The 27476-nt window shown below is 41.6% G+C and overlaps 1 protein-coding gene across 6 annotated transcripts in view; it reads right to left on the bottom strand.

Moving 5' to 3' along the window:
• MICAL2 (microtubule associated monooxygenase, calponin and LIM domain containing 2) overlaps positions 1-27476 on the bottom strand; it is a 210769-nt gene that overhangs the window by 21797 nt on the left and 161496 nt on the right. For all 6 annotated transcript variants that reach the window (XM_059136366.1, XM_059136355.1, XM_059136373.1 and 3 more), the window contains 4 exons: positions 25442-26771; positions 8954-9069; positions 4288-4380; positions 1220-1313 (listed from right to left, as the gene is read on the bottom strand). In XM_059136366.1, the coding sequence (XP_058992349.1) occupies positions 1220-1313; positions 4288-4380; positions 8954-9069; positions 25442-26771 (1633 nt within the window). The remainder of the gene's footprint in view (positions 1-1219; positions 1314-4287; positions 4381-8953; positions 9070-25441; positions 26772-27476) is intronic.

Below are 27476 nucleotides of genomic sequence, written 5' to 3'. Positions count from 1 at the left end.
TACGTTGTTGAACAAGTACCATGTTGCTTACACAATAGCACATGGAGATGTTTTCAGGGTCTGGTTTTTCACATGTGATATCCAAAACACAGAAGGCTAAAGACATCACATTCGAAAACTAAAGAGACAATGCCACTCCACCCCCACTAACTGTAAGCGTCACTCCAATTCACTAGACGTGAACTAGTGCTGGGGCAGTTTCCCAAAATGTAGGCTTCTTTAAGTCATCCCTCACCTCAGAATCCTTGGCAGGCTCCTTGTTCACTGAGGCACTTCACGTCTTTTCCCATCTGGACTTTGCCGGTGCCATTCCCTCTTCCAGAACAATCTCCTCACCTCCTAGTGAAGAGGTGAATTCCTATCCTTCCTGTGGTTTCCATCGCCATGGATCACCCCTTCCAGGTGCTTAGCCAGAGCACCCTTCTCCCCAAGTTCAGTGAGGAAACTCATGACTATGTTCCCATGTCCCCCTCCCCGAATGCTGTTCCTATCCCTACCCCTGTCCTTCTGTGGTACAGTCTGTTTATTTACATGTCCACATCCTTCAGTGGACCATGGACCTCTCAAAGGCAGAAACTGGGCTGTGCTCATCCTTATAGACCCATTGTCTTCATGTCTCCCACATCGTAGGTCTTCACCAGAGGAATTCTGTTTGGATCCAAGAGTCTGAAGCTATTGGTGGAACACTTACCATTTCTTGTACCAGACAAGACACTAATTCATTTTCTTTATTTTATATAGATATAGATATAGATATATAACATCTTCTTTAAACCTTATATAAGTTCTAAAGGAAACCACAAATATCCCCATTTTAGAGGAGAAAATGAAAGTTTGTAAAGGTTTAGGATGCAACTGGTCCAATGGACATGGCTAGAAAAGGAAGAAATGAGGACTTTGAGTCCAAGTCTGGTTTCTGATTCACTTCTAATGTTGTCTGAACACCCCAGTGGTTCTTCTGAACCTGGCTTTGCAGGCCATCACCCCTGGATTGCAAAGAACATTCACATAGAGATTAGATGGTCAGGCTGGAAACCCAGGTACAAGGCCCACAGGTTGGCCAGGACCCTAGGAATTTCCACTGGGACTGTCAGTTTGATATTGGAAACCAGTGATGCATGTCTGCATTAATGGTTCCATTGGGTGACAGCCTGGCTAGACCAGCACTATTCTCAGACCACGGACATGGGCCCACACCCACCTCTCCAGGGCTGCCTACCTGCTTCCCCTCTCAGCGCCTTCTCCAGCCTCACGCCTTGGATCTCTGAAGCCCTCTGGCGCTCCTCGACTTCCTCCAGCTGCCTCTGGATGGCCTGCAAAGCCAGGATTGTGTGTCACACAGGGACTCTGAAGGTGCAGTCACGTGGCGGGGGGTGGGGGCGCTCAGCCTGCTACTTACTTTTTAAGAAAAAGAGGCCCTGTTCTTATGATGTCCCTCCTTGGGTAAGGACCTCTGAATTCCCAAATAACGAGATCCTTTTTTTTTTTTTTTAAAGATTCTATTTATTTATTTGATGGACAAAGATCCCAAGTAGGCAGAGAGGCAGGCAGAGAGAGAGATGGGGAAGCAGGCTCCCTGGTGAGCAAAGAGCCCGAAGTGGGGCTTGATCCCAGGACCCTGGGATCATGACCTGAGCCAAAGGCAGAGGTTTTAACCCACTGAGCCACCCAGGTGTCCCCTCAAATAACAAGATCTTGATGTCTCCCTTCTATAGTGTGACGACATAAAGCAAGGAGTCTGTCTAAAAGCTCCATCTGCCCCCATGGAGACGTGAGAACGGTCATCCTTGACTAGGCCAACCACACAGATGTGCCCTTAGGCAGAGGATCCTGGACTAGGTGGGTGGTCCTCATGGCTCCCAGACTCTTCCGCACCTTTGCCTCTGGCAATGGACAAAGCATATGCAGACAGGCAGCAACTACTCAGAGGACGCGGTTCTGGGGGTAAACACGGAGCATGGTCACATTCCATTCTGCCAAGAAGAGCCAGCAGATACCTCCTGAGAATCTGGTCTGGAGCAGGAGACCCCAGGCCAACTCCCAGGCTTGGTGCACCTTGCTCGGCGTGTCCAGCTCCCGTCCTCAGCTATAGATGGTCCCTCTTCTTTCACTGTACCAGGGGGCTGACACCCAGGGGCCTCTTAATGGACAAGTGTGCAGCGGCTGTTAGTAGCAGATGATGAACACAAGACCCAGTGAGGGACAACCTCACACCCTCCGTAGACTCACTGTTGGTACCAGTCAAACTTGGGTTTGCATTTACATTCCCAGTTTCCCTACCGGCTAGTTCTCTCTTGTCGGTGTTAGGAAGGAAAATGAGGGGAAAGACTTTCCCATGTACATTCTGTGCCCCATCGGTTTCCTCCAGTTTCAAACAACATGCTGCCAGAAGGCAGATCTCATGGCACAACAGACTTCGCACCTGGCCGAACAGGGACACAGAAGGAGCCGGCAGCTGTCTGGGCAGGTAGAATGTGCTCTCCCTCCTTCACCTCCCGGCAGCTGTCCCACCCCCTCTCCTCCTCAACTGCACATCTTCTCGGTCTCCCCTGGATTCGGAGGACAGTCACCGAAGTACCTCCAACCCCATAAAGACAAGCAAGTGGGGGGTCAGGCCTGAGGGGCCCCCTGGCTCTCCTCCTCCCAGCTAAGGGGGTTCACATCCCAGGGTTTAATGTAAAATCTGAAATCGATGGGAATTCTGTATAACACCACCATACTTTCGTGCCCTCTGTCTTTCTTTTAAAGACAATTCTGTTGTTATGAATCCAACCCTTGATGGGATGACATAGAATCACTCTTGCAAGGGAAACACTTAAATGACTTTATGACCGACTATCATGCATTTATGGCTATATGGTGATTACAGACTGAACTGTTTCGTGCCCCTCCCCCCCCCCCAATCATATAGTGAAGCCCTAACCCCCCAGTGTGACTGTATTTGGAGACAGGGCTTTTAAGGAAGTAATTAAGGTTACGCAAGATCATTGGGGCGGGCCCCCAATGCCACAGGACTGGAGACCTGATGGGAAGTTGAAGTGACATGAGAGACATCTCTCTCTCCAGCTGGGCCCAGAAAGAAGGCAGTGTCTACAGGCCAGGAAGAGAGGCTTCACCAGAGCCCAGTCCTGAAGGCACTTTGATCTTGGGTTTCCAGCCTCCAGAACTATGAGAAACAAATTCCTGTTGTTTAAGCCACATATTCTGTGCTCTCTTGTTACGGCAGCTGAGCAGACTAATAGAGCGGCTGTTCTTTGGAAGCCAAGGATGAAAATCTTGAAGACTAGAAGGGGCTGCTGTGAGCACTAGCAGTTGAGGCTCCCAAAGGCTGTGGTGGTTCTCATCGCCACCTGCGGTCCGGAGGGAGCAGGTAAGGAGGGGGAGCGCCAGTCTGCCAAGCCACAGCATGAAGACAGCTCCTTCTCACAAGGCCGTGTTACAATGTTTCAAGGAAAGCTGTTTCAGAAGTTGAGAGGGGACAAGGGGACTTTCTGGGGATTTTCCCTGTCTGTTGGGTGAAAGGGGTGGCTCCCTTGTCAGTCACTGTGAAGGGTAAAGGAGGCTGGGTTAAGAGGCTTCCTTCCTCAATGGAACTACATAGCCAAATAAAGGGGGCAACTGCAGGAAGGAATCGTAAGGAACACTGAGTGAATATGAGAGGTCACTCTAAGTCCTTCTGTCCTAAAACCTTGCTGTTTGTCAGGGCTAAGTCTGCTTATGTTTCCTTTGACTTTCTGTTTCCTTTGCCTGTTTGTGACAGATGAGGGCAGACCCACTGGGGCAGAAATGCTAGTGCTAACAACCAAGACGGGAATCTGTATATTGAACTGCTAGATGCCTGGGTTTGTGACGAACCCTGGAATAGAGAGGGCTCCTAATAGCTGTCAGTTCAGCAGGGACACTGGCAGGAAGTCAGGGGAAAGTTGTATCCTCGCGGAGGACAAGACCAAGTCCACTGCCACTGTGGCAGTCAGGGCTTGGGATGGTTCCCACGGCCCTGTGTTGGCTGTCATTCCAGGCTCACTTTGTACGACACACATTTTCAATGGAAAGGCAATTGGGAGTGGGCCAGCTCTACACCTGGGCTCCTCAGGCCCCAGGGTCCCACCAGGGACTGAGTCAGGACCTTTAGGATGCCCACGAATCTGGTCATTCAGAGAAGAGAGGCTGAACTTCCCCCCCAGCCTATCTCCCCCAGTACAACAGAGACTTCCAAGGGGCTTTCCAAGCCATTTGCCAGGTCCCTGACCCCAGGCTCAATCACCCAAGTCAAGTTTGTTTTCTGACCTGAGCTTTATGAAGTCTTTTCAATTCTTCTTGCTTAACCAATTGTTTTGTTGCTCTCTCCAGCTTCCTCCTTCTTCTGAGCGTCTTCCTTTCCTACAAACACCAACAGAGAAGAAAAAATGGATGTGAGAGAAATGGGGTTAAAATCTGCCAAATAATGACACAGGCTTCTATTTGCTCCAGCCAAGCTACTGCTTAACTTCTAGAACGATGATGTCCCATACAATGTCTGGTGATGATGGAAATTTCTGAATCTGTGCTAAAATATGCAAGTCCCTAGCCACATGTGGCTACTGGACATTTGAAATGAGCTAGCATAAATAAGAAACTGAATTTTAAACTTAATTTCACTTGCATGCATTCAAGGATAAATTTAAATGGCCACATGTGGCTTGTAGATGCTCGATTGGGAAACTGGTGTGTATGTTTGGGGTTGGGAATGGTGTCTATGTAGATACGTAGAAGGGCTTTATAGAGAATTGACTTGGTTCAGTTGAGGAAAGGAATAACACAAAAATTATATTCTACACAGGTGTTACCATAAGGACCAAGAAGAATGAGCCTGAGAGGAAAACACAGACACACTCAAACATAAACACACACACACACACACACACACACAAACATGAAAACCATTTAACAACTTTAAACAATCCTCAGGTTAGGTCTATATTGCTTAATTAAATCTGGGAATAGAGGAATATGTCTAAATATTTCTAAGATAAATGTTTCTTGGCTTAAAGTAGCCATAAGATTGCTCCCTTTCCTACTTTATTTTGCTTGTGCAAATATGTCATTGATGTCACTGGATTTTGTGTATGCCTGTGCTTATAAATCCAGAACACTCAAAATCTATTTGAAATAGAAAATAGATAGAAATTGAAAACAGAATGTGAAATAGAAAATAGAATAGAATATTGAAAATAGATGTGGATCTTGGTAATGTCACTTCCAGGTTTGGAAAACCAGAGAAAGAAGAAATGGTATGGCCAGACCCACATATTGGAAAGCAGAGGAGACACTTCTGGTTGCAAAGAGAGCAGAAAATACTGGTGGAGCACTGGGCCCTGGCGCCTTGCAAAGCTGACATCAAATCTCAGCCAAGTTGTGTGAGTTTCAGCCTGCCACACAACTTTCTGAACTTCAGAGCAATGAAAATGATTGAATGCCTATCTTGTAGGGATGTTATAAGAATTAACTGAGAGAATGTGGGTCATTCCCTTCATAGAATACTTGAAAAGGATAGGGGATAAATACATAAATATCATGATTTTTATTAGTTTTTATCATGATTATTATTAGTGACGATTATTAGATCATCGTATTATAAATTAGCATGATTATAATGTCCTAAAATCAATTATTTTTCATATACGTGTGCCTATATATGATATACACCCACATACATATATATATATATAGATATACATATCTATATATATAGATCTCCTATGTATACAAAGTAAATGTTAAATTTAGGCTAGTTTTACTATCAGTTTGTCTTCTTGGAGCATACTCATCCACTTTCTACATATTAGATATGTAAAATTATATTAATATTAGATAATAATTAGATAATATTAGATAACATATTAGATAAAGATTAGAGCATGCTAGAGATTTCTTTTTAATGCTGGCAGAAATAGATATGAAATTAAAATTTTGTTACGGCTAGCCTGGTGCCTGGGCATTCAGTATCTGTGATTGAACTGGATGTTTGCCCATTAAAGGGAGTATAAACCCACAAGGGCAGAATGACCTAACAGGCGTATTCCAGATACTGCCAGAGGAATCCAGGTCCATGATGGAGATCAGAGATTATGCCTGAAAAGCACATTCGGGCTGCAGGGCCCCGCAGATCCTGGTCATTTAGTCACCCATTCCGTGGATATGGTTGGGGAGACTATCATGTACCTCAGCAATCAGCCAACTCTGAGGCCTCAGAGTATCTACAGATCGTCAGTGAAAAGGTTTATCTTGATGAAATTTCATTTTTCTAGAATTTTCCTTAGGATCTAGAATCCCAAAGACCTTTTTCATCCTTGAAAGGAAATTCTAGCTCTCAGAACTGAAACTTATTCCATATCATATCATCTTCATTTCTAGGAGCTAACTTCTAGATTGACTGTCAAACACCCTGAACAGAGGATCTGGGACATTTGGGGGGGCAGGAATGGAACCCCACCATTAGACAGCCAGGAGCTTTCTGGAAAGGTTAAGGCAGAGGGGCATGGTGGAAATCCTGGTGGTTGTTGCCCAAAGACTACCTAACTCCATCACAAATATCTCTTGAGCTTCCATTATATTAATTTATATAATAAATCCCTGCACGTCGTGAGTGCTACATGGAAGATATTACACAGATTATTTCACATGTATTAGCTCATATATCCCTCAACTTATATTAATAATATAAGGCAATCAAATCTTGGACCAAAATAACTTGCCCAAGATGGCACAATTAGTCATTGGCCAGGAGTTAAGCCCAGGTAGCCTGAAACCGGCAACCACATTTTCAGCTAGTCTACACGGCCTTTCCTAGGCCAAATACTGTGCAGGCACATCAAGGACACTGTCTTATAGAAATGTCAAGGTTTCCTCTTAAATTAAGACCATTTAATATAATTTCAAGGGGGGTGACTTGACAGCATCATACCATGTTAACACTTCAAGCAGCAGAACTGCCAAACGTTTCCTGCTCTATCAAGAGTTAGCAAACCAGAACCTAGAAAAGGAAAGAAAGCCACTATTGCCTTTTATTAAAATATGTTGACATAGAAAAGAAGGACTATTTGTTCACAAATGCTCATCTAGACTTATGATGAGCTGGGCACGGTCCTCACATCCTCATGAGTGGCAATGACAGCAGAGAGAGGCAAGGAGAGAGGCTCGGGGCGACAAAGGAAGAGACAAAGGACAGAGAAAGGGAGAGATCTGGCAGGACCCAGGACGAGTGCCTGCTCCAGTTTCCCAGGTCCAGGCCTGGCTTTGGGAGGGGAGAGGGTGGGGAGGACCAAAGCGAAGGGAAGGGGTGGAGTGTTCACATCCTGTCTCCAGTTTCCTGCGCAAAGGTTCATTTGAGCTCTGTGCCAAGGGGCTGAAGACACACCTGTAAAGAGAGGAGAAAACCCCTGTTCCTTCAGGGTGGGCCCTTGGGAAGTAGTAAAGAAATAACTTTTGGCCAGCTTCCCTTCCTGTAAGAGTGGTCAGACGCCAGGTGAAGCAGGCAAGCTTTTCCACGCTGCAAGTTTAAGTGTTGACAGGCTCTGTTCTGGGCCAGCAGGAGGACAAGGAGCTACTTGCAAGGCTTGCCCTAGATCTCACAGTCTTGCTATTTGATGTGTTTGGGCTATTCCATTCTCTTCTTCTCGAGTGTTGGAATGGCTGTTAGCATGACTGATGAATGCATGTATTCATTTGAATACCGACTGAACTCAAGGTCACTGAAAGGGATGAGAGGGACAGGAAAGAAACCCCAGGAAATCAACATAACACACCAAATTCATTTGTGTTGAGTACTGGACTAATCAGAGGTGTCCATGGTTAGAAATGAAAAATGCATATATATTCTTTTTCATTTGCATTCCCTTCCTCCCTCCCTCTTACCCTGTCCCTCCCTCTCCCCCACCACACACACAGACACATGTGCGTGCACACACACACACACACACACACACTGTCTCTCTCTCTCTCTCTCTCTCATGCCATGTCCCAGCCCCCTCCTGACTTGCTCTAAGCTGGGTCGTGGGGAGCTGGAACCCCTGAGTGACTTGAGATGACGCCAGAAGTTCCTAATGCCAGATATGGAAAAGTTGAGTCTAAGTAAATAAATTTGGTTCTCTCCCCTTCTCCTCAGATCCTCACTGCTCCAAAAAATAAACACTGTTAGCACAGTGAACTGCTCCTCTGTTCTCCTGGGAAGCATTTTAGGTCCAACCATTCATCCCTCAGTCCCAGTGAAAATGCCCTGGCCCCAGTGGACCAAGAAAACAACAGTGAGGTTTGGTCATGGGATGTGTCTTCATGTCTGTGACACACAGATGCCTTTAAAGACATATAACAATGTTTATGTTTTTAAAATCTGTGGGTATGGAAGTTGCTTAAAGTGTTTTCCAGAAATACGGTCATGAAGCTAAGAGGACAGCCATCTCCCTAGCCAGCACGCAGCTAGACCCTTCCTTTCCACAGCGGGGACTCTTGGAGTACCCACGTCTGGATGCAACTGCATGGTTCATTTCATAGTTCTGATTAGAATAAACATAACATTTTCCATGCAATCTGCCTCTAGTGCTTCTTAAATGAAGCTGTGTTTCCCCCCGGGAAATATGCATCTGCTTGTTGTAATTTTTTTCGATGGTTTGCTTGTTGGACCACATATTAAACCCACTTTAAGAGCTGCAGTCACCAAATGATTTTAAGTAAATATGTCTGGTTTGTTGTTTTTTCTTTCTGCCGGTTGAAGTTTTTGAGAAAGGCAAGCTTCTAAAAGTTAAAAAAAAAAAAAAAATCATTCTTGGTGTTCCAGGTGAAAAGCGGTTGTTGTCAGATGCAATGAAACGTGATCCTAATGAAACCACTGCAGCTGGAGTCCACCGCGGGTCTGAAACCTGGAGGGTAAATGAACCCCACAAGCCAAGGCCTTCTTTGGTTGGCCAGGTGTTGTTACCTTTGACCGCAAGGAAGGCTGGGGATGAAATCCTTCATCTGCAGAGGAGGAGTTGCTGGAGGAAGTAGAAGAGGCAGCCCCTGTCACCTGCCCTCGGCTAGGTATGTGTTTGGAACCTGAAATGGGAAGAGAAGAGCTCACTGAAATCCCAACTTCTTTTCCTACCGTGTGCCCCAAAGCTCCTTCTCCCTCTGCCTTCTTACCATCATTCCCTTCCTCCCTGCTCTTCCCTCACTGCACCTGCCGTGAGCAGGAGGAGGCAGTACCTGAGGGCAACTGAAAATTTGGCCCTCCATGCTAATTACATTTCTGGGTCCCTGCCAAGAGCTTTGCAGCTCTCCTTTCATATTAAAAAAAAAAAAAAAAAGGTATTATGCAGAAATCAATTAATTCCTTAAACACCATTTATATGGTGTGTTGCTTAGAACACATTCGGCGATGAAATCTATTATTAAAACGCTTGTCTGAAGTTAGCTGAGTTACCTAAATGCTCGGGTAAGGTTCGTTCTGCAGAGTAATTGAATGCAAAAAAGTCCGAGCCAGCTCTTAAACAAATCGCCCTTCTGTGGCTCACAGCATCTGGCACCCATTTTTACTACATGACATCTGCTCAGTGTAAAAGAGCTGGCGTCAGAATGTCTGGTCATAGAAAAAAAAAATCCCAAATGTAATCAGAAGCAAAAGGACGCTAAGCCTGAGGTTTTATCACATAGTCTCATGCAACATAAATATTTCATTAATTATGGCTAAACAAATGCCACTTTTATTTTCCCAACTTGCAGATATTATCACATCATCGAAGTGATGATTCAAATGCCAGGAAAGGCAGTTGAAGATAGGGAGGGCTCGACAATGCAGGACCCAGGGGAGAGCTGGAGTCCAGGAGCTCGGCCAACCTCAGAACAAGAGGTAGATGGTTAGAGGCGGCAAAGGGCCCGTGTTCGCTAGAATCTCTTTGTGATCTGGCTGGAGACCGTGTGTGGTAAAGTCCTCCAGGTGCCACAGGAGGCTTTTATTCTTTTCAGCAAAGACATCTGTCCCTGGACATCCTCCTGATGCGGAGTTAATGAATGATGTTTCAATGAATCTGCGCTGGATACTGACTGTCACAATGCTTGAGGAAGCCACGAAAGGAAATGTACAAATCTTCACTCTGCCATGACAGCTTATATCCGAATAGAAATACGTGCTGGGCGGAGAGGGAGAAGGAGAAGCAATTCCATGTGACTCACATTCTCTCCAGTCTGCCTTTTCCTCCCCATAATTTTCAACTATTTACCCCAGTGGGAGAGGCCAAGTTTTAAAAAAGAAGGGTAATTTTAACCTCTGGGAGCACATTTACATATGCTGTTATTCAAAGCAAAATAATGCAAAACATCTATATACAAGCACAGCCTCCCCAGGGAAGGAGTTAACTGTTTTCCACTACAATTTGCCAGATGGGGAAGCTCAGGTGAAGAGAGCATCAGAGGGCAGCATAGTAGTGGAAGGGGCACCGCTGGTGGTGAGCTCAGATTGTCCTCCAACTCCAGCTACTGGGTTACTATGGAGTAAAGTAGTCACAGAGTGTTCACTTCTTAGTGTGTGAGCTTGAGGAGCTAACTTCAATTTCCTGAGTTTTGGAGCTCACAACTTCTGACTTGCAGTACTATAGTAAAAGAATAAAGGTGATCGATGGAAAGAGCCTAACACAGTGCCAGGTTCATTGAAGATAGGTAAATAAATCTTGTCATCGTCAACAGTAGCAGCAGCAACTGCCTCATTGTTCCCATTGACCCAAATCAACAATACTGTAATATTAGCAACACTGCCTAATTAGCCTCCATTGTACAGAGAAGTGTAGTGACCTAAAGCAGAAACTTCCAAAAATGAATATAGTCCCACTGAATCTTATTTTGAAATCGAGAAGAAAATATTTCCAAATATACTGCATTTCTTAAACTTCTGGCCAACATTATATATAGTTACCTCTGAAGCTCTCCCCCGTTTACTCTTTTCCATCACAGAACCATCGATTCCAGAAATTTACTTTTCAGTTGCAAAATTAAAAAAGACTTGGCAGCATTGTTTCACTCTGGCTATGATGGAGTGACTGATTCTGGGATTGATCTCCCACCACAAAGCACCAGAAATCAGGACAAAATATACCATGCATCTGTTCCCAGACATTAGACAACAGGCAGTGCAGAACTGTGATAAAGGTAAGAAGAGAACCAAATGAAGTCCTACAATCACACTAGCTTCCTCTCTCAGGTTCACTGAGTTGAAAAGACAGAGGTCAGGGTTTGGGTGAGTGGAGGCAGCTGGAATGTTGGGGGAGGGGGTAGAGGAGAGAGCGATGCAGAAAAAGCACAGGAATAAGCACAGAAGTCCCCTTGAGTCTATTGCTTAATAGTAAACTTTAGATGCATAGAGTGTAACTACATGACACTAGTCCTGTTACTGTTGGGAAGTTATAGGCTAAATAACCTCTAAAGCTTTTTAGAGGATTGAGAAATCCTCAAGTTCCACCCAGCTAGGGTAGAACAAACTTTGTGGGCATTAGAATAGAGGCCACAGAAGAGTCATACTTTACTAATAAGGATAAATTAGCCCTAGGGTAAAGGTTATTATAAACTGCCCCAAATAAGTTTAAAAACAATCTTGAAAGAAACAAATTGATATTCAAATTACCCTACTGTCTGACAAACATTTTTACTGTTTATATAACATTCTTTAAATGAAGAAACAAAGTCTAGACACCCTACAATGTAATAGTCATAAAACCTAGCAGCGAGAAAGCAACTACTAGATATGTAAAAGAACAGGACAATGAACTCATCATCAAGAGAAAAATCAGTTAATAAAAGCAGACTCAGAGATAATGAAATTAGCAGACAAGGATTTGAAAATAACTATTATAAGTATGCTCAAAAATGTAAAAAGACAGTATGAACAGAATGAGCAGGTAAAAAAAATGCAGAAAAAGAACCAAATGGAACATAAAAAATATTAAAAATACAAAATCTGAAATGAAAATTTCACTGGGTCAGCTTAATAGTAGATTAAACATTAGAGAGAAAAATAGGCCGTGAAATTAAATAACAGCAATAGAGATAATCCAAAATGAAACATAGAGGGGGAAAAAGACTGAAAAACTGAACAGAACTTCAGTGATCTGTGGGATAACATGAGGTGGTCTAAAATACATAAGATTGGAGTGCCAGAAGGATAGCACGAGATAGAAAAAGTCATTGATGTAATATTGTTGAAAATCACACAAATTTAATGAAAATTGTAAATTCACAGTTCCAAGAAGCTCAATAAACCACAAACAGGGTAAACATAAGGAAAATCATAGCAAGTCTCATGATAATAAACCAGACAGAGAAATAAAATCTTAAAACCAGACAAAGAAAAATAATATATTATATACAGAGAAACAAAGATAAGAATGTGCATGGACATCTCATCAGAACCTAAATAAGCCAAGGAATAATGAAACATCATTAAAATGCTAAAAGAAAAGTCTGTCAGATTATAATTCTATGTCCAGTGAATAATTCATTTAAAATGAGGGGAAATAATTAAGCCTTTAGGATAATTTGTTGTTAGCAGACATACATAAGAAAAATGTCAAAAGAAGCTCTAAAGCAGAAGGAATATAACACATGGAATGAAGAGCTCTAGAAAGAGTAAATATAAAATAATTTCCCTTTCGGTTTTTAACTTCTTTAAAAGATAATCAACTATTTAATGTAGGATAGTGTGAAATAATAAGAAATATATAATTTGTTCTCTGTCCCTCATTCCCACCAATATTTGGTCTTTGATTCCAGTTCCTGACACAGAGCTCCTAAAATGCTTATCATTCTGAGTGAAGAGTTCCCAAGTCCCTTGACTGCCAACAAGCTGAGAACAACCAGAGAAAATACATCCTTTTCTGCAGCACATAAAATATTTACTAAATTGGTGCTATGCCAAACCATAAGGAAACAACTGAAGTCATACAAAGTATGTCTTCTGACAATAGTGAGATTAAGCTGAAAATCAACAATATAAAATATAACTAGAAAATCTGAAAATTGTTAGAAATTATGTAATACTTTTCTGAAAACCAATAAAAGTAAATTGAAGCAGATGGGATAAGAATATGTCATAACAACATAACTAGAATGTAGCCAAAGTAGTGACTTGAGGGAAATTTAGAGCTTTCAGTGTAGACACTGTGCAAAAGAGAAGTTTAGAATCAATGTCGTAAGATCTATTTCAAAAAGCTAGAAAAAGAACCAGCAATGAACCTAAGAATCTAAAAGGAAGAAAATAATCAAGATGGAACAGATTATGAGAAATGATAAAAACAAAACAGAAATAAAATGGAAAATTAACAAAGCAAAAATAAGATTCTTCAAAATATATAACATTGATGACTTCTAAAAAGAATGATTAAGAAAAAAAGAGAAAGAAAACACAAATCACCAATATTGAGGATGAAAAGTATTCAGGACTCTATTATACAAACTATCTAAATTTGAAAATTTGGATAAAATGGACAAATTCATTGAAAAAAATGACTTACCAGAACTGACATAAGAAGAAATAGAAAATCTGAATACTTACGTATCTATTAAAGAAACCAAGTCCACAATTAAAAACCATCCTACAAAGAAAATACTAGGCTAGATGACTTTGTTTGTGTTCAAATGTTTAAAAACCAAATAACACCAGTGTTAAAACAAATAAGCATACAAACCCTCTTCCAGAGAATAGGAAAAGATGGAACACATCTTAACTTGTGTTACAAGGCTAGCTTAAGTTCGAATCCAAAACCTGACACAGATATTGCAAGAAGGAAAATTTCAGACCAGTAACTCTCATAAACATAGCTGCGGAACTACTAAAAACAACTAGCAAATCCAATATAGTGACAAATAAAAAGATGATACACGATGATCAAGTTGGGTTTACTCCAAGAACACAATAATATCATAACATTTTCAAATCTCTATTAAAAAAATCAGTGTAATTCAGTACATTTTTGATTAAAGTAAAAAAAATGATTATCTCAATATATTTTAAAAAAAACATTTGATAAAATTTACTATTACTCATGATAAAAAGTCAGAGTAAGCTAAGAATAGAAGGAATCTTCTTTAGTATAATAGAGAGTACCTATCTTAAAAATTTACAGCAAATAATATATTCAACAGTGAAATATAATCCCTCTGTTATTGGGAGAAAAAGACAATGATGTACATTCTTAACATTTCTATTTAGCATTGTATAGGAAGTTGTAGGCAGAGCAATAAGGCAAGAAAGTTAAATAAAAGGTATACAAATTGAAAAGAGAAATGTCAAACTGTAGTTGTAGACAACATGATTATTTATTTGGAAAACCCTACAAAAAAGCTCTTAGAATAATAAGTGAGTTTAGTAAGGACATGATAAAAAGTTAACTGTGTTTCTTTATATCAACAATGAGCACCTGAAAATCAAAATGAAGAAAGCCATTCCATTTATAAGAGCAACAACAATAAAATGAAATACTCCAGGGATACATTTAATAAAATATATGCAGAATCTACACACTACAAACTCCCTAAGAAAAATGAAAGAAACCCTGGCTAGAGAGATGTTCCATTTTCACGAACAGGAAGACTCAGCAGTTGTCAAATCTTCCTCAATTGACTTAGAAATAAAAAAACAATCCCAATCAAAATTCTAGCAGGTTTACTCCATAGACATTGATAAACTCATTCTAAAATTAATACATAAACACAAAATACCTAGAATAGCCAAAATAATTTTTTAGAACAATACTGGGGGACTCCACTACCTGTTTTCCAGACCTGCTCTAATGCTACAGTGAGCAAGAGTAGAACGCTATTAGTGTAAGGATAAACATATAGAGCAGTGGGAAGATTCACAGAGACATATCACATGTATTTAGTCAGTTGATTATCGTGAAGGTGTCAGAATAACCCAATAGAGAAAGAATAGTCTTTTTAACAAGTAGTGCTGACAACTAGATATCTATAGACAGACAAATAAACAAAAACCAGAACAAAAACAAAAAACCTTGACTTTTATTCACTATAAAAAGTTAATTAGAATTGGATTACAGATCTAAGCCTGAAAGCTAAAAACTGTAAAGTTCTGGGAGAAAACACAGCAGACATTCTTAGTGACTTTGGTCTTAAAGATTTCTTAAATATAACTCAAATTACAAAAGAGAAAAATTAATAAATTTGACTTCATCAAACTAAAAAATCTTCTATCTTTTGGAAGATGTGATGAAAATAAAAAGACAATCCACTAACTAAGAGAAAAATATTTGCGAAAAAGTATCTGGTAAAGGATTTATAGCTAGAATTTTAGAAACTCTGGCTAAATAGAAGACTAAGAATATTGTACATTCTTAGATCAAAAGACTCATTATTCTAAAGTTATCAAATGTCTATAAATTGGGACACCTGGGTGGCTCAGTTGTTAAGCATCTGCCTTAGGCTCCGGTCATGATCCCAGGGTCCTGGGATTGAGCCCATTCCTGCTCAGTGGGAAGATTGCTTCTCTCTCTCCCACTCTCCCTGCTGGTGTTCCTGCTCTTGCTGTCTCTCTCTCTCTGTCAAATAAATAAATAAAATCTTTTTTAAAAAGTCTATAAATTAATCAATTAAAGGCTATCATTTATAATCGCATCAAAAAGTCAAATACTAGAGAATATATCTAATGAAAATAGGGCGGGATCACTACAATCATAAAACATGGACAGAAACTGAAGAAGACCTCAGGGAGGCGTCATGTCCATGGATTTGTTAATTCTCTCCAAATTTATCTCTAGATTCAATGTAATCCCAATCAAATGTTCAGACAATATTTTTGTGGAAATTGATTAACTGATTCTGGAAGACACATGGAGGCCAAGAATAGGCATGACAATCTTAAAGAAGAACGAAGTGGATGGTCTATTCCAGGCTGTGAAGATTTATTATAAAGCCACTTAATGAAAACAGTGTGACTCAGGCACAGGGACAAACCAGTCAGTGGAAAAGGATAGAAGGTCTGAAAACAGACCTGCCTAATATATGACAAAGTATCACAGCAATGACTTGGGTAGGGTGGAGGAAGACAGCCTTGTTAATGAATGCTCCTGAATAAAGTGGATAACATAAAAAAATAAACAAACATTTCCTCTACCTCACAGAATACACAAAAATTTAGCAGACTAAACTGTGAAAGGTAAAATAATAAAACTTCCTTAACTGTTGTCCAATAGAAATATGAGTCATACATGTAACTTAAAATTTTCTAGTAGCCACATTAAAGAGTGTAAAAAGAAACAGATGTAATTAGTCTTAAACATATATTTTATGTAGCCCCAAATTTCAAAAATATTATCGTTTCAACATGTGGTCCTATACAAATTATTGAGATATTTTATATTATTTCATTCATACTAAGTCTTCAGAATCTGGTACATGTTTTATACATTCCTATTTAGGTTACACTTTTTTAGTGGTTAAAGCCAAATGTAATTCAAAAAGCAAAAAGTTGTGTTTAATAGAACATTTTCCACTGATTTGCTATTTAAATGGAAATTTCTTAACATTAAATTAAAAATTCAGCTCCTCACTCATACTAGCCAAATTCCAAGTGTGAAATCATGACTACCATATTGGATGGCACAGTTCTAGAAATAACACAAAACATCTTTATGACTTCAGAGTAGGGAAAGGGCTCATCACTGGCATATAAAAGCAGCAATAAAGGAAACTATTGATAACTATGGCTGCATTTAAATAAGTAATGTGTGTACTTATAGAAGTTTATTATTATTTCACCTTTAAAGAGTGAAAAAGTGAGCCTGAGAATGAGAGTTACTTATAATACGTATATCTGACGGAGAAGACTTTTGTCCAGAATCTACACAGATTACAAATCAATAAGGAAAGGGCTGTCTACACAGTAGAAGTATGGGCAAAAAGACTTGACAACAGACCTCACAAGAGAATATCTAAATAAGCATGTGAAAAGTAGTGTAACATCACTAGCAGGTAAATGCCGATGAAAATAATAATGAGATACCACAATAAAAATGGTGGCATCCAAGCACAAAACAAAACTGAGACTGTCAAGCATTACAAAGATGGAGATCAAGGGGAGTTCTCATTTTCTGCCGGAGTCTATACTCACCGATACAAGCACTTTTGAAAATGGGGGACAGTACCTATTAAAGCCAACCACGTACAGGCCTACCCCACGACCTAACAAGTCCACTCCCTGGCATATACTGACAGATTCTGTCTTTGAACAAAGTCTAGGCAAGCTCTTCTGAACCGTCTTCTTAGCTGGGCCTCAACCTTGGCCTAGAAACACTGCAGACTCTCGGCATAAACAATTTAGCCCACCCACTTCCTCCTACATGGAAGGAAATAGAAAGAAAAAGTACCTTCCTGAGAAAACTCAAAGGCTAACAAGAATTCAGTGTTTGTTCTAGCCCACACCTGCTGATAGGTGGTTGACTACCCTTTTTTAGAGAAGTTGCTAAAAAGGGTTTTTAAATGAGAATCCTTCCTCTGTCCCTTTGAGATGTGTATGTATCTCCTACCACTCAAGGATGTCTTTCTCAAGCACCTGAAAGCCAGTCCTTTGAAATGCAGTCATCGGGAAGGATGGGACCTTTGTCTCCCTGTCTTTACGTGAAGACAGAATCCAAACTTCAACAGTCTCCGGCTAACACACGTGGCTGGCCTAATCAGCACTGATGCCCACAGGGCCTTTGTCATTTTTCACTGCCTTGACGCTACTGAGCCTCTGTTCAGCCCTTCCTTGTCCCTCAATCACCCTGTGAAGCCCGCAGCCACCTCTGTGGAAATCAAAGGGGAGTTCAGTTCAATAGGACTCTCTCTCTTCTGTTGCAATACTCTATTATTAGGAACCATCCTTAACACTTTTCATAGCATCTGGCTTTATCTTTGACAATAGCCAACCGAAACAATGGGTCTCCAAAGGCTCAGAAGCATTATTCACCCTAGAAAGCAACAGAAAACCCCTAAGTGCCCAGCATCAGATGACAAGTTGTGGCATACTCGCACAAGGGAGTAAAAGGCAGCGAGGCAAAGAAGGAACCGCTGCGGCTCGTGACAGCATGTATCCCTGCCCCCACCCCAATAAGCCAGACACTGTATAGACGTGCACGTTCTGTTGTTGCAGAAGCAATAGGCTCAGCTTCAACACCGGTTGAAGGTAGGCAGGGCTCAGCGGGGTCCTCTGTGCAGGGTCTGACAAAGCTGCAGTGGAGGTGTCTGCCATGCCGGGGTCTCAGGGGCAGCTCAGGGTTCTCTTCCAGCTCATGCAGTTGTTGGCAGAATTCCGCTCTTGGTGGTTGTAGGAGAGGGGGCCGTTTTCTCGCTGGCTGCCCGAGGGAGGTCGTCTTAGCTCCCAGAGGCCTCCTTGCCACGTAGGGCCTCTCCTAATGTCAGTTTACTTCTTCCAGGCGAGCGGGATCTTATCTTTCTCACCCTGCGAGTTTCAGGAAAGGACCCCATTCTTATTAAGGGCTCCTCCAATTAAGTTAGGCCTACCCAGGATAATCTCCCTTTTGATTAGCTCAAAGTCAATTGGTTTAGAACTTAATTACATTTGCAAAATCTGGTAACCTAATCACAGGAGTGAGATCCATCATATTCACATTCCCACCAGAATCAAGGGCAGGAGATTCTACAGGGCAGAAAGCATGAGGTCCTCTCAGAATTCTGCCTACCATAATACTGAACGATCCAATGTTTGTACAGTCAAAGACCTGCTGAAGTAATCCAAGATGATAGAAGTGAGATGGTAAGCAAGCACTTTTGTTGGGAGTCACATATATGTCGGAAGAGGCAATGATGGAGAATTCTGAGTGTAAGGGCCTCTTTAGCCAGAGCGGCCCCACCTCAGTTGAACAGCCATTTTGTTGTTTATGCAGTAAAACTTAAATTGCCCCCCTATCCCAACTTATTTAAACGCAAGTATGGAAACCAGTCCCAGGTAACAAAGCCCAAATACAAGGCTGGGCCAGGTCAGGTAGAGATAACAGCCCCAATGCAGGGATGAATCAGGTCAGGTGAAGACAGCCAATCAGTAAAGCGCGCATACTGTATCCCTAGCTACCAAGGAGTGTGGGCCCCGCCTTTTGGGCACCAATTCTCACCAAGGTGATAGGCTAGTTCAAATGTCTACTATGGAGTGAATTGTAGTTCAATTGGACACCCATGTGTGACTGGGCAGCTTTCTCTGTGTGTTACAATCTCATTAGCCACCAGTGTGTGGCCAGGCTCAACCACATGGCCTTTGCTCTATAAAAGTTAGTCTGTGAGGCAGGGAGGGGGTCGTGCTCTCTGTAAGAGGCGTGGCCCCAGCCAGTCAAAATAAAGCTTTTCTTGATCTTTGCTTTGTATCAGTCTCGCTCTTTTAATTACGGACCCATTACTGGGGGACCCAACATTGGGACATAACACTGAGTGCTGGTGATTTTCTATATCTTGATCTCAGATGTAGTAGTACAAATGTGCACTTTACAAAAATTCATCAGTTGTGTACTTAAGGTTTGTGTATTTGCTGTATATGTTTTATACTACAATAAGGACTTGATGCAAAAATTTAAAAAGACATTGTCAGGGTGCCTTGTTTAATGATATACAAGAATGATAATCTGTATTAAATTTGTATAAAATTGGCACTGGTAAGCACTTGAAATCAGTTTATGCCCCTAAGTAATTTAAAGAGAAGTTTATGGGGCGCCTGAGTGGCTCAGTGGGTTAAAGCCTCTGCCTTTGGCTCAGGTCATGATCCCAGGGTCTGGGGATGGAGCCACGAGTCGGGCTCTCTGCTCAGCGAGAGAGAGCCTCCTCTCTCTGCCTGCTTCTCTGCCTACTTGTGATCTCTGTCTGTCAAATGAATAAAATCTTTAAAAAAAAATAAATAAAGAGAAGTTTATATATACTGTTAATTTACCCAGAAAGTTTTGTTGTAAAAATAATAAAAATTAAATTTCAGCCGATTTATTCAAGTGAACATAAATTAGAGGTATTTCCATTCAAATATGTTTTGAAAGTTTCTCATTTTCAATTAAAACGCTGTTTTTCGGGGCGCCTGGGTGGCTCAGGGGGTTGAAACCTCTGCTTTCAGCTCGGGTCGTGATCCCGGAGTCCTGGGATGGAGCCCCGCGTCGGGCTCTCTGCTCGGCGGGGAGCCTGCTTTTCCCTCTCTCTCTGCCTGTCTCTCTGCCTGCTAGTGATCTCTGTCTGCCAAATAAATAAATAAAATCTTTAAAAAAAAAAATTCTGTTTTTCTCTCTCCATTGCTTGAGAGTATACCCACATGTTACATGTGGAGATAGCAATGTCAGTGTGTGTGTGTGTGTGTGTGTGTGTGTGAGAGAGAGAGAGAGTGAGAGAGAGAGAGAGAGAGAGATTGGTGGGTGGGCTGGGCAGGGACAGGGAAATAAAAGGAAACTAATGCACCTAATCTGATAGGGTAGGTCAAATCTCTTAGGATACTGATCTAAGAACATCTGCAAGAAACACAAAGCTCTTCCATGAAATGGGCCCAGACACTATTTCCAGAGTTGGTCAGCCTTAACCTACTTCCATTCTCTACCTTCTCCTTCTGTTCCAAACCAAGGAAGTCATACCATTCCCTAGTAAATATAAATGAAGCAGTTCTCCATGATAAGTAAGTCAGGAAAACACATTCACCTCCAGTTACTGTAATCAGCATATATAAAAGCCATATAAATGTGAAATAAATGAACTAAAGGCCAATCTTACTAATGAATTTGATACAAAAATATTAAATAAAATATTAGCAAACAGAGGAGCGCCTGGGTGGCTCAGTCGATTAAGCTTCCATCTCTTGGTTTCAGCTCAGGTCATGATCTCAGGGTCCTGGGATTGAGCCCTGCATTGGCTCTTTGCTCAGCTCAGAGTCTGTTTGTCCTTCTCCCTCCCCCTCTGCTGCTCTGCCCCCTCCCACCTGCTCTCTCCCTCAAATAAATAAAATCTTAAAAAATATATTGGCAAACAGAACATAAAAGCATATTAAAATAATAAGACATCAGGACCAAATGGTATTCATTTCAGCAATATAAGGATGGTTCAATACCAGTGACTTTATTATATAAGTCACAGTAGTAGTCAAACTATGGAGAAAAATAATCACACAATCACCCCGAAGTGTACTGAGTGACATTTGATAAAATTCAACAACCATTCATGAGTTAAATACTTCCAATAAAATAGGATTAGATGGCAATTTCCTCAGAGTGTTTAAATTTATCCTGGTCATCCCAGAAGCCAGCCAGCATCATGCTTAAATGGGAAAACATTCACATTAATAAGATGCATTCTCATTAAGGTTAGGAATGTCGTAAGGAAACCATATCACTACGTTTATTTAATATTGTTCTGGAGGGTCTAGAAACCAAAGAAACTAAGGTAACAAAATAAATTGGAGGCATACATCTTTTAAACAAGAGGTAAAGTTACACTTTAAAAAAATATTACTTATTTGCTTATTTGAGAGAGAGAGAGCAAGCATGAGCCAGGGGAGGGGCAGAGGGAGAGGGAGGAGCAGACTCTTCGCTGAGCAGGGAGCCTGATGTGGGACTTGATCCCGGAACAATGGGATCCTGACCTGAGCTGAAAGCAGATGCTTAACCAACTAAGCTACCCAAGTGCCCTAAAATTATCATTATTTATAGATTTGATGATTGCACATTTGGGAAGGACCCAGGAGAGGCTATTGGAAAGCTTTTACAAGCAAGGAGAACTAGCAAAATGGATGGGTGCAAAAGTACTCTACAGAAATGGGCACATTTCAGGTATACAAACAATAGTAGGAAGATAGATCAAAAGATTTTATTGACAATAGCAATAAAAACTAATATATGGCAATAAACTTAATAAATATGCACAACCTATAAGACATAAGGTTTGAAATTTTCCTAAATATTCTGGGGCACCATAAAAAAGAGCATATGGGAAGGCAATTCATATCATACAGTTGTGAATTCTTGCCAAGTTTATTTGTAAACTTAATCCCATAAAAGTAGTCATAGGATTTTTTGGGTATATAAAGAAGCTGATGTTAAATTCATACAGAATATCAAACAAAGCAGGAAGAGCCAGGAAGTTTTTGAAAGAGAGGATCATGGGATACTTTTCCTACCTAATACATACATAAATTTTAAAACATATAAATATATAAGGTAACATAATTAAAACAGTGTGGTACTGATAAGTAACAGACAACTCGACAGAATATAATGGATGGTATTGAAATCAGTCCAAGCACAGGAATCTGATGCATGACAAAGATGTCATCTCACATAAGAGAGGAGAAGATGGGTTAGTCACTAAATTACTTTAGAATAACCAGGGAAACAGCTTAAAACATAAACAAAAACAGGGTTGGATCCATACCTCACATGTGCTGTTAGGATAGTTTCCTGATGTAAAATTTAAATGTAAAAAAGTTTAAAACAAACAAACAAAAAAGACTAAGAGCAACTATAAGAAAATTCTTCTATAAACTTAGAAGCAGCTCTTTCTAATCTATTATATAAAGCTGAGGAGCCACAAAATGAAAAATTGCTTATAACTACTCTATATAAATAAAATTTTTATATGACAAAACTCACCATAAACACAGTTAAACAAGAAGCTGGGAAAAATATTTGTAATTACCATCACAAAAAAGGGCTATATTTCCCTTTTGATAGAGTCCCTTCATATGATTCAGAAAAATACCAACAACCTATCAGAAAACGGAACAAAAGAGGTGATCGCTGACAGAAAAGGAAATGCAAATGACTTTTTAACATATGAGAAGATACTCAATCACCTATCAGACTGGTAATGATTTAAAAACAGGGGCGCCTGGGTGGCTTGGTGGATTGGGCCTCTGCCTTCGGCCCAGGTCAGGATCTCAAGGTCCTGGGATCGAGCCCCCACATCCAGCAGGGAGCCTGCTTTCCCCTCTCTCTCTGCCTGCCTCTCTGCCTGCGATTTCTCTCTCTCTGTCAAATAAATAAAATCTTTAAAAAAAAAAAAAAATGTTGGGTAGCACACTGGTTAGTGCAATTAGGGAAACACCACCCTCATCTTCTGCTGAAGGAGCGCCAGGTGATGAAGGACAATTTGGCAGCATCTCTCAAAATCCCTGGTCCACAGATCCTTCGTTCTAGAATTTCTACTTCCAGTACTTCCACATCTGCCAAACGGCCTAAGTTCCCAGGTCATTATTGCAGCACAGTTTACAACAGCGAAAGATCAGAAATAAACTTGCCATCCTAGGGGACTGGCTACCTACCTCCACACCCACACAATGGAATACAGTGCAGCTATAAAACATAAAGCTCTTTATGTGCTAATATGTGATGATCTCCAAAATAAAATTAAAAGTGTAATATAAAGTGTGTCTAAAACACGAGCGAACTACTTTAATGTTAAAAAGAAAGACTATGTTAATTTGCTCTTATATGCATGAATTCTGTCTGCAAGAATGCCCAAGAAGCTGGTGATCATCATGTCTGTCCTCAGGGACATGACCTGGATGGCTCAGGGACAGGGAAGGGAGATAGGACTATTTATTCTGTGCATTTTGTATCCTTTTATTTTAAACCACATGAATTATTATCTATCAAAAAATGCACAACACATCAAAGTTTACGACAGGATATAAAGGATGTAGTTAAACTCCAGCCTGTTTGTGCTTATTCTGAGCGTGACTGAAAATAGTCTCTTGTTAATCTATGTAGCTTTCTGATTAAGGAACCAAAGAAGGAAAATAATATTTCACTTGAAAACTGAAGCTCTAAAATAAAAGGTAAATAAGAAAAAAGTTAGCAAAAATTAAAAAAAACAAAATTGCTCAGGGATAGGAGGGGTGCCTGGGTGGCTCAGTCAGTTAAGTGTCTGACTTTGGCTCAGGTCACAGTTTCAGGATCCTGAGATCAAGCCGCACATGGAGCCCCATATTGGGCTCTGCACTCAGTGGGGAGTCTGCTTGAGATTTTCTCCCTCTGCCCCTCCCCGCTCATGCTCTCTCTCTCTTTCTCTGTCTCTCTCAAATAAATAAATACAATCTTTAACAAAATAGGGATAGGAAAATCACAGTTTATTTAAAGCCAGCAAATAAGTATCAACAGCAACAAAATAAACCATGTGAGTGTTTAACTAAACTGTCTCTAGGGATATACACCAAAACTTTGGCAAGGAGGAGAGGGGGGAGAGAATAGATGTTACTTTAAAAAAAATAAAAAAGATATTGCAGTATTGTTGGAATATTCCAATTCTCCGATGTATTAATTACTTCAATAATTTAAAAAATTACAATCAGATTTAAATATGAAAAAGCCTAAGTTTCCATTGGTAAGAAAACATGAGTGTGTTTAAACAGTAAATTAAAAAAATATAAGCTTATGGGACGCCTGGGTGGCTCAGTTGGTTAAGCAGCTGCCTTCGGCTCGGGTCATGATCCTGGCGTCCTAGGATCGAGTCCCACATCGGGCTCCTTGCTTGGTAGGGAGCCTGCTTCTCCCTCTGCCTTTGCCTGCCATTCTGTCTGCCTGTGCTTGCTCTATCTCCCTCTCTCTCTCTGATAAATAAATAAAATCTTAAAAAAAAAAAAAATATATATATATATAAGCTTAAAAGAGGCACCATTTTTTGACTAGTAAAACAGCAATGTTTTTAAAATATACTCAATACAGTATGGTGAATAAGGTATTTCAGACATTAGCACTGAAATATAAACTGGTACCCTTCCCTCCATTTAATCCATATTTACAACATGCAGTTGTAAGATATAACCCAGAGAACTCTCATAGATCCTTTATCCACACTATTAAAAACAGTTGGTTCGTGCAAATTAAGAATCTTAAGAATATTCACATCTTTAATCCAGTAACCTCATTTCTTGGAACCTATCCTAAAAGAAAAACAATTCAAAAGAAAGAAAAACCTATATGCATAAAAATGTTCATTCAATACCATGTGTAAAATAGAAATACATCCATATGTATAATTTACATATACATATTATCTATGAATTATTAAAACAATTGTTTTCTAAATAAAAAAATAAATTATTTACTTAATGAAACATGTCCACTACATGTAATACAGCCATCAAACCACATTTGTGTAAACGATGTGCTAAGTGTCGTAATAGCTATGATATACTGATTTTTAAAAATACAATTCTGTGGGTAAAACTTAGTAAAAGTTGCCATATACAGTTGGGAAATGGTGAGATTATGGCTGATCCTTTGTTGTTTTCAAAAACTCTCCATAACATCATTTCAAACTTCATTTTTTCCTAATTTTTCAAATTCAAGTTTTCCTACTTTTGTCAGAATTTAATCTGGGAAGAAGGAGAAAGTGAGAGATGACTATTGTTAGTCCAGTAAGAATGACTAACTGCCCAGCAGGAACTGCAAACTTTTGTTAGGAGAGAGCCACTTACTTGCATCTTTGTCTGGAGAAGGAGGAGGGACTCTGTGCCCCAGGCCGGTGCTATTGAAAGGCTGTGCCAGCTTCTCCAGGGGCGGGGTGCTGTCCATCAGCTCCCCTGCTCCCCTGGGGATGCTGAAGAGGTCCTGGAGGTCCTTTCTTTGTTTGGATTCTTGGAGGGAACTCTCAAAAGATTTGTCTTTGAGTCTGAGGGAGGAAAAGAGCGAGATTTTTCCCTTTGGAACCCTAGAAGCATCTGGGGACGTCTCTTGCAAACTCACTTTCTCAAGGAGTGTGGGGACATCTTCCATCTTGGGGCAGGGAGGGGCCGGGAACGCCGGAAACACTTTGGATGGTCGGTTGGGCAAACTGTGGGTGCGGAGGGCAAGGTCTGGAGGGCTAGGGTATGAGGGCTGGGCAGCCCTGGCAGGTGGGGAGCCCCAGGAGAAGAAGGCTGAAGCTCTACTGGCCATATCTCTCCCCGGGGACTGCTGGCTGCCATCTTTATTGGAACTGGTTTTGCGAAGGCTGAAGGAGCGAGTGCTACCATGCGGCTGGCTGGTGGGCAGGTTCCTTGATTCTGGCTTGGCAGAGGCCTTCCTCCCACCTTCTGAGTTGGGTAGGAAGGGATCCAGGGACCTTCGCAAGACATTTGCTATGAGCCGAAGCGGGGACTTGGGTGGAGCCCGTTCAGCTGGTGTCCCCGTCTTCTCCTGAGCTCTTCCCTGGGCAGGCAGGGTCTCTCTTGCTGTCCAGGGGAGCTGCAAGGGATTAACTGGTTTCGGCACACAGCCTCCCCTACCATTGCCAGCACTTCTCTGGGCAGGCTGTGCCCCAGCTTCCAGGCTCACACTCTCAGGGATGGAATTGTCCCAGTCCAGTAGCTTTGTCTTCTGCTCTGGGGTGAGGACTAACTTCTTCAAGCCCAACTTCTTCTCCTCTTCCAGCTCTGACCTGTTCCCCTGTCCCTTGCTGGGTCTGGTGTTCTTTTCTCCTGGGTCCTCTCCAGCCCTGGGAGATACCTCTTGGTCTGGCAAACACCTGTTCGTCCCTCCAGTGGGGTCTGGGCCTCTGTGGATGAAACTGATGTCTCCAAGAGAGGCCTCTGCTTCGTGACACCCATCGGAAGCCATCTCTGCAGGGCTGGGGGGCTGGGAGCTGGCAAGGCCATCTTCACCAGGCCTCACCATGAAGTACTCTGCCCGCTCCAGTACTTGGCCATGGGGCAGATACAGGGGCATGTCCTTGGGTACCCCTTGGGCTCTGGTGCGCCTCAGAAAGATTGGAGTGGAAGGGCTGCAGTGACCTCTTGAGACCTGTGAGGGCAGGTTGTCAGCTGTCACCTAGAGGGGATGGGCAAAATGAATGCATATTTAGGAATTCCCAATATTCATTTATAAGGGGAGGCATATCTCAGCCCACAGACCCCTCCCTTCCTCTCTTCAGATCTCAGCCACCCAAAGTCTAAAAGAATTCTGCCCGGGATGATTTCAAAGGGCTGCTCTTCATTCTAAGTGGCTGCTTTGGGACCTGCTGGGATCTGCCTGGAGTCCCTGTACCAGCACTGATCAAAGGCTTTGCTGGTGCTGGATTAGGTAGGTAAGAAGCCATAATGGAAGGCAGAGGCGTGGACAAGCTGCTGGGCCAGCCAGGTGGAGCCGGCCTGGCCCCTGTGAATGACCAGATGTGTACAGGAGGACAGATGCTCCATGACTGGCTTGGCCATGGTCCTTATTAAGGGGCACCTTGCATCCATAGGTATGTTCCTCCAACAACCAAGAGGCCAAGGTTTCTTCCTTGGAGATTACTAAGTTAAGGAGAAACAGTTACCCTTCTGGACTGGAGCTGTGGTGGCAGAAGAGGGCCTTTAGGTCTTTTCAATGACCCTTCTAGACCTGACTCATGCCTTGCACCACTCAGAAAGTAGTCATTTGTAGCATGCAAGAAGGTGGCCCTTGGCAAAGGAAGAGCTTAGGGAAATTCTAGAAGTGTCTGTGCCCTGCCAAGAGCACTGGTGCCTGAGGGGCAGGTCATAGGACAGGAGCTTA

This window comes from Mustela lutreola, chromosome 1 (genome assembly GCF_030435805.1).
Source record: "Mustela lutreola isolate mMusLut2 chromosome 1, mMusLut2.pri, whole genome shotgun sequence".
Taxonomy (NCBI): Eukaryota; Metazoa; Chordata; class Mammalia; order Carnivora; family Mustelidae; genus Mustela; species Mustela lutreola.
This window is presented reverse-complemented; position numbering and strand designations above follow the sequence as displayed.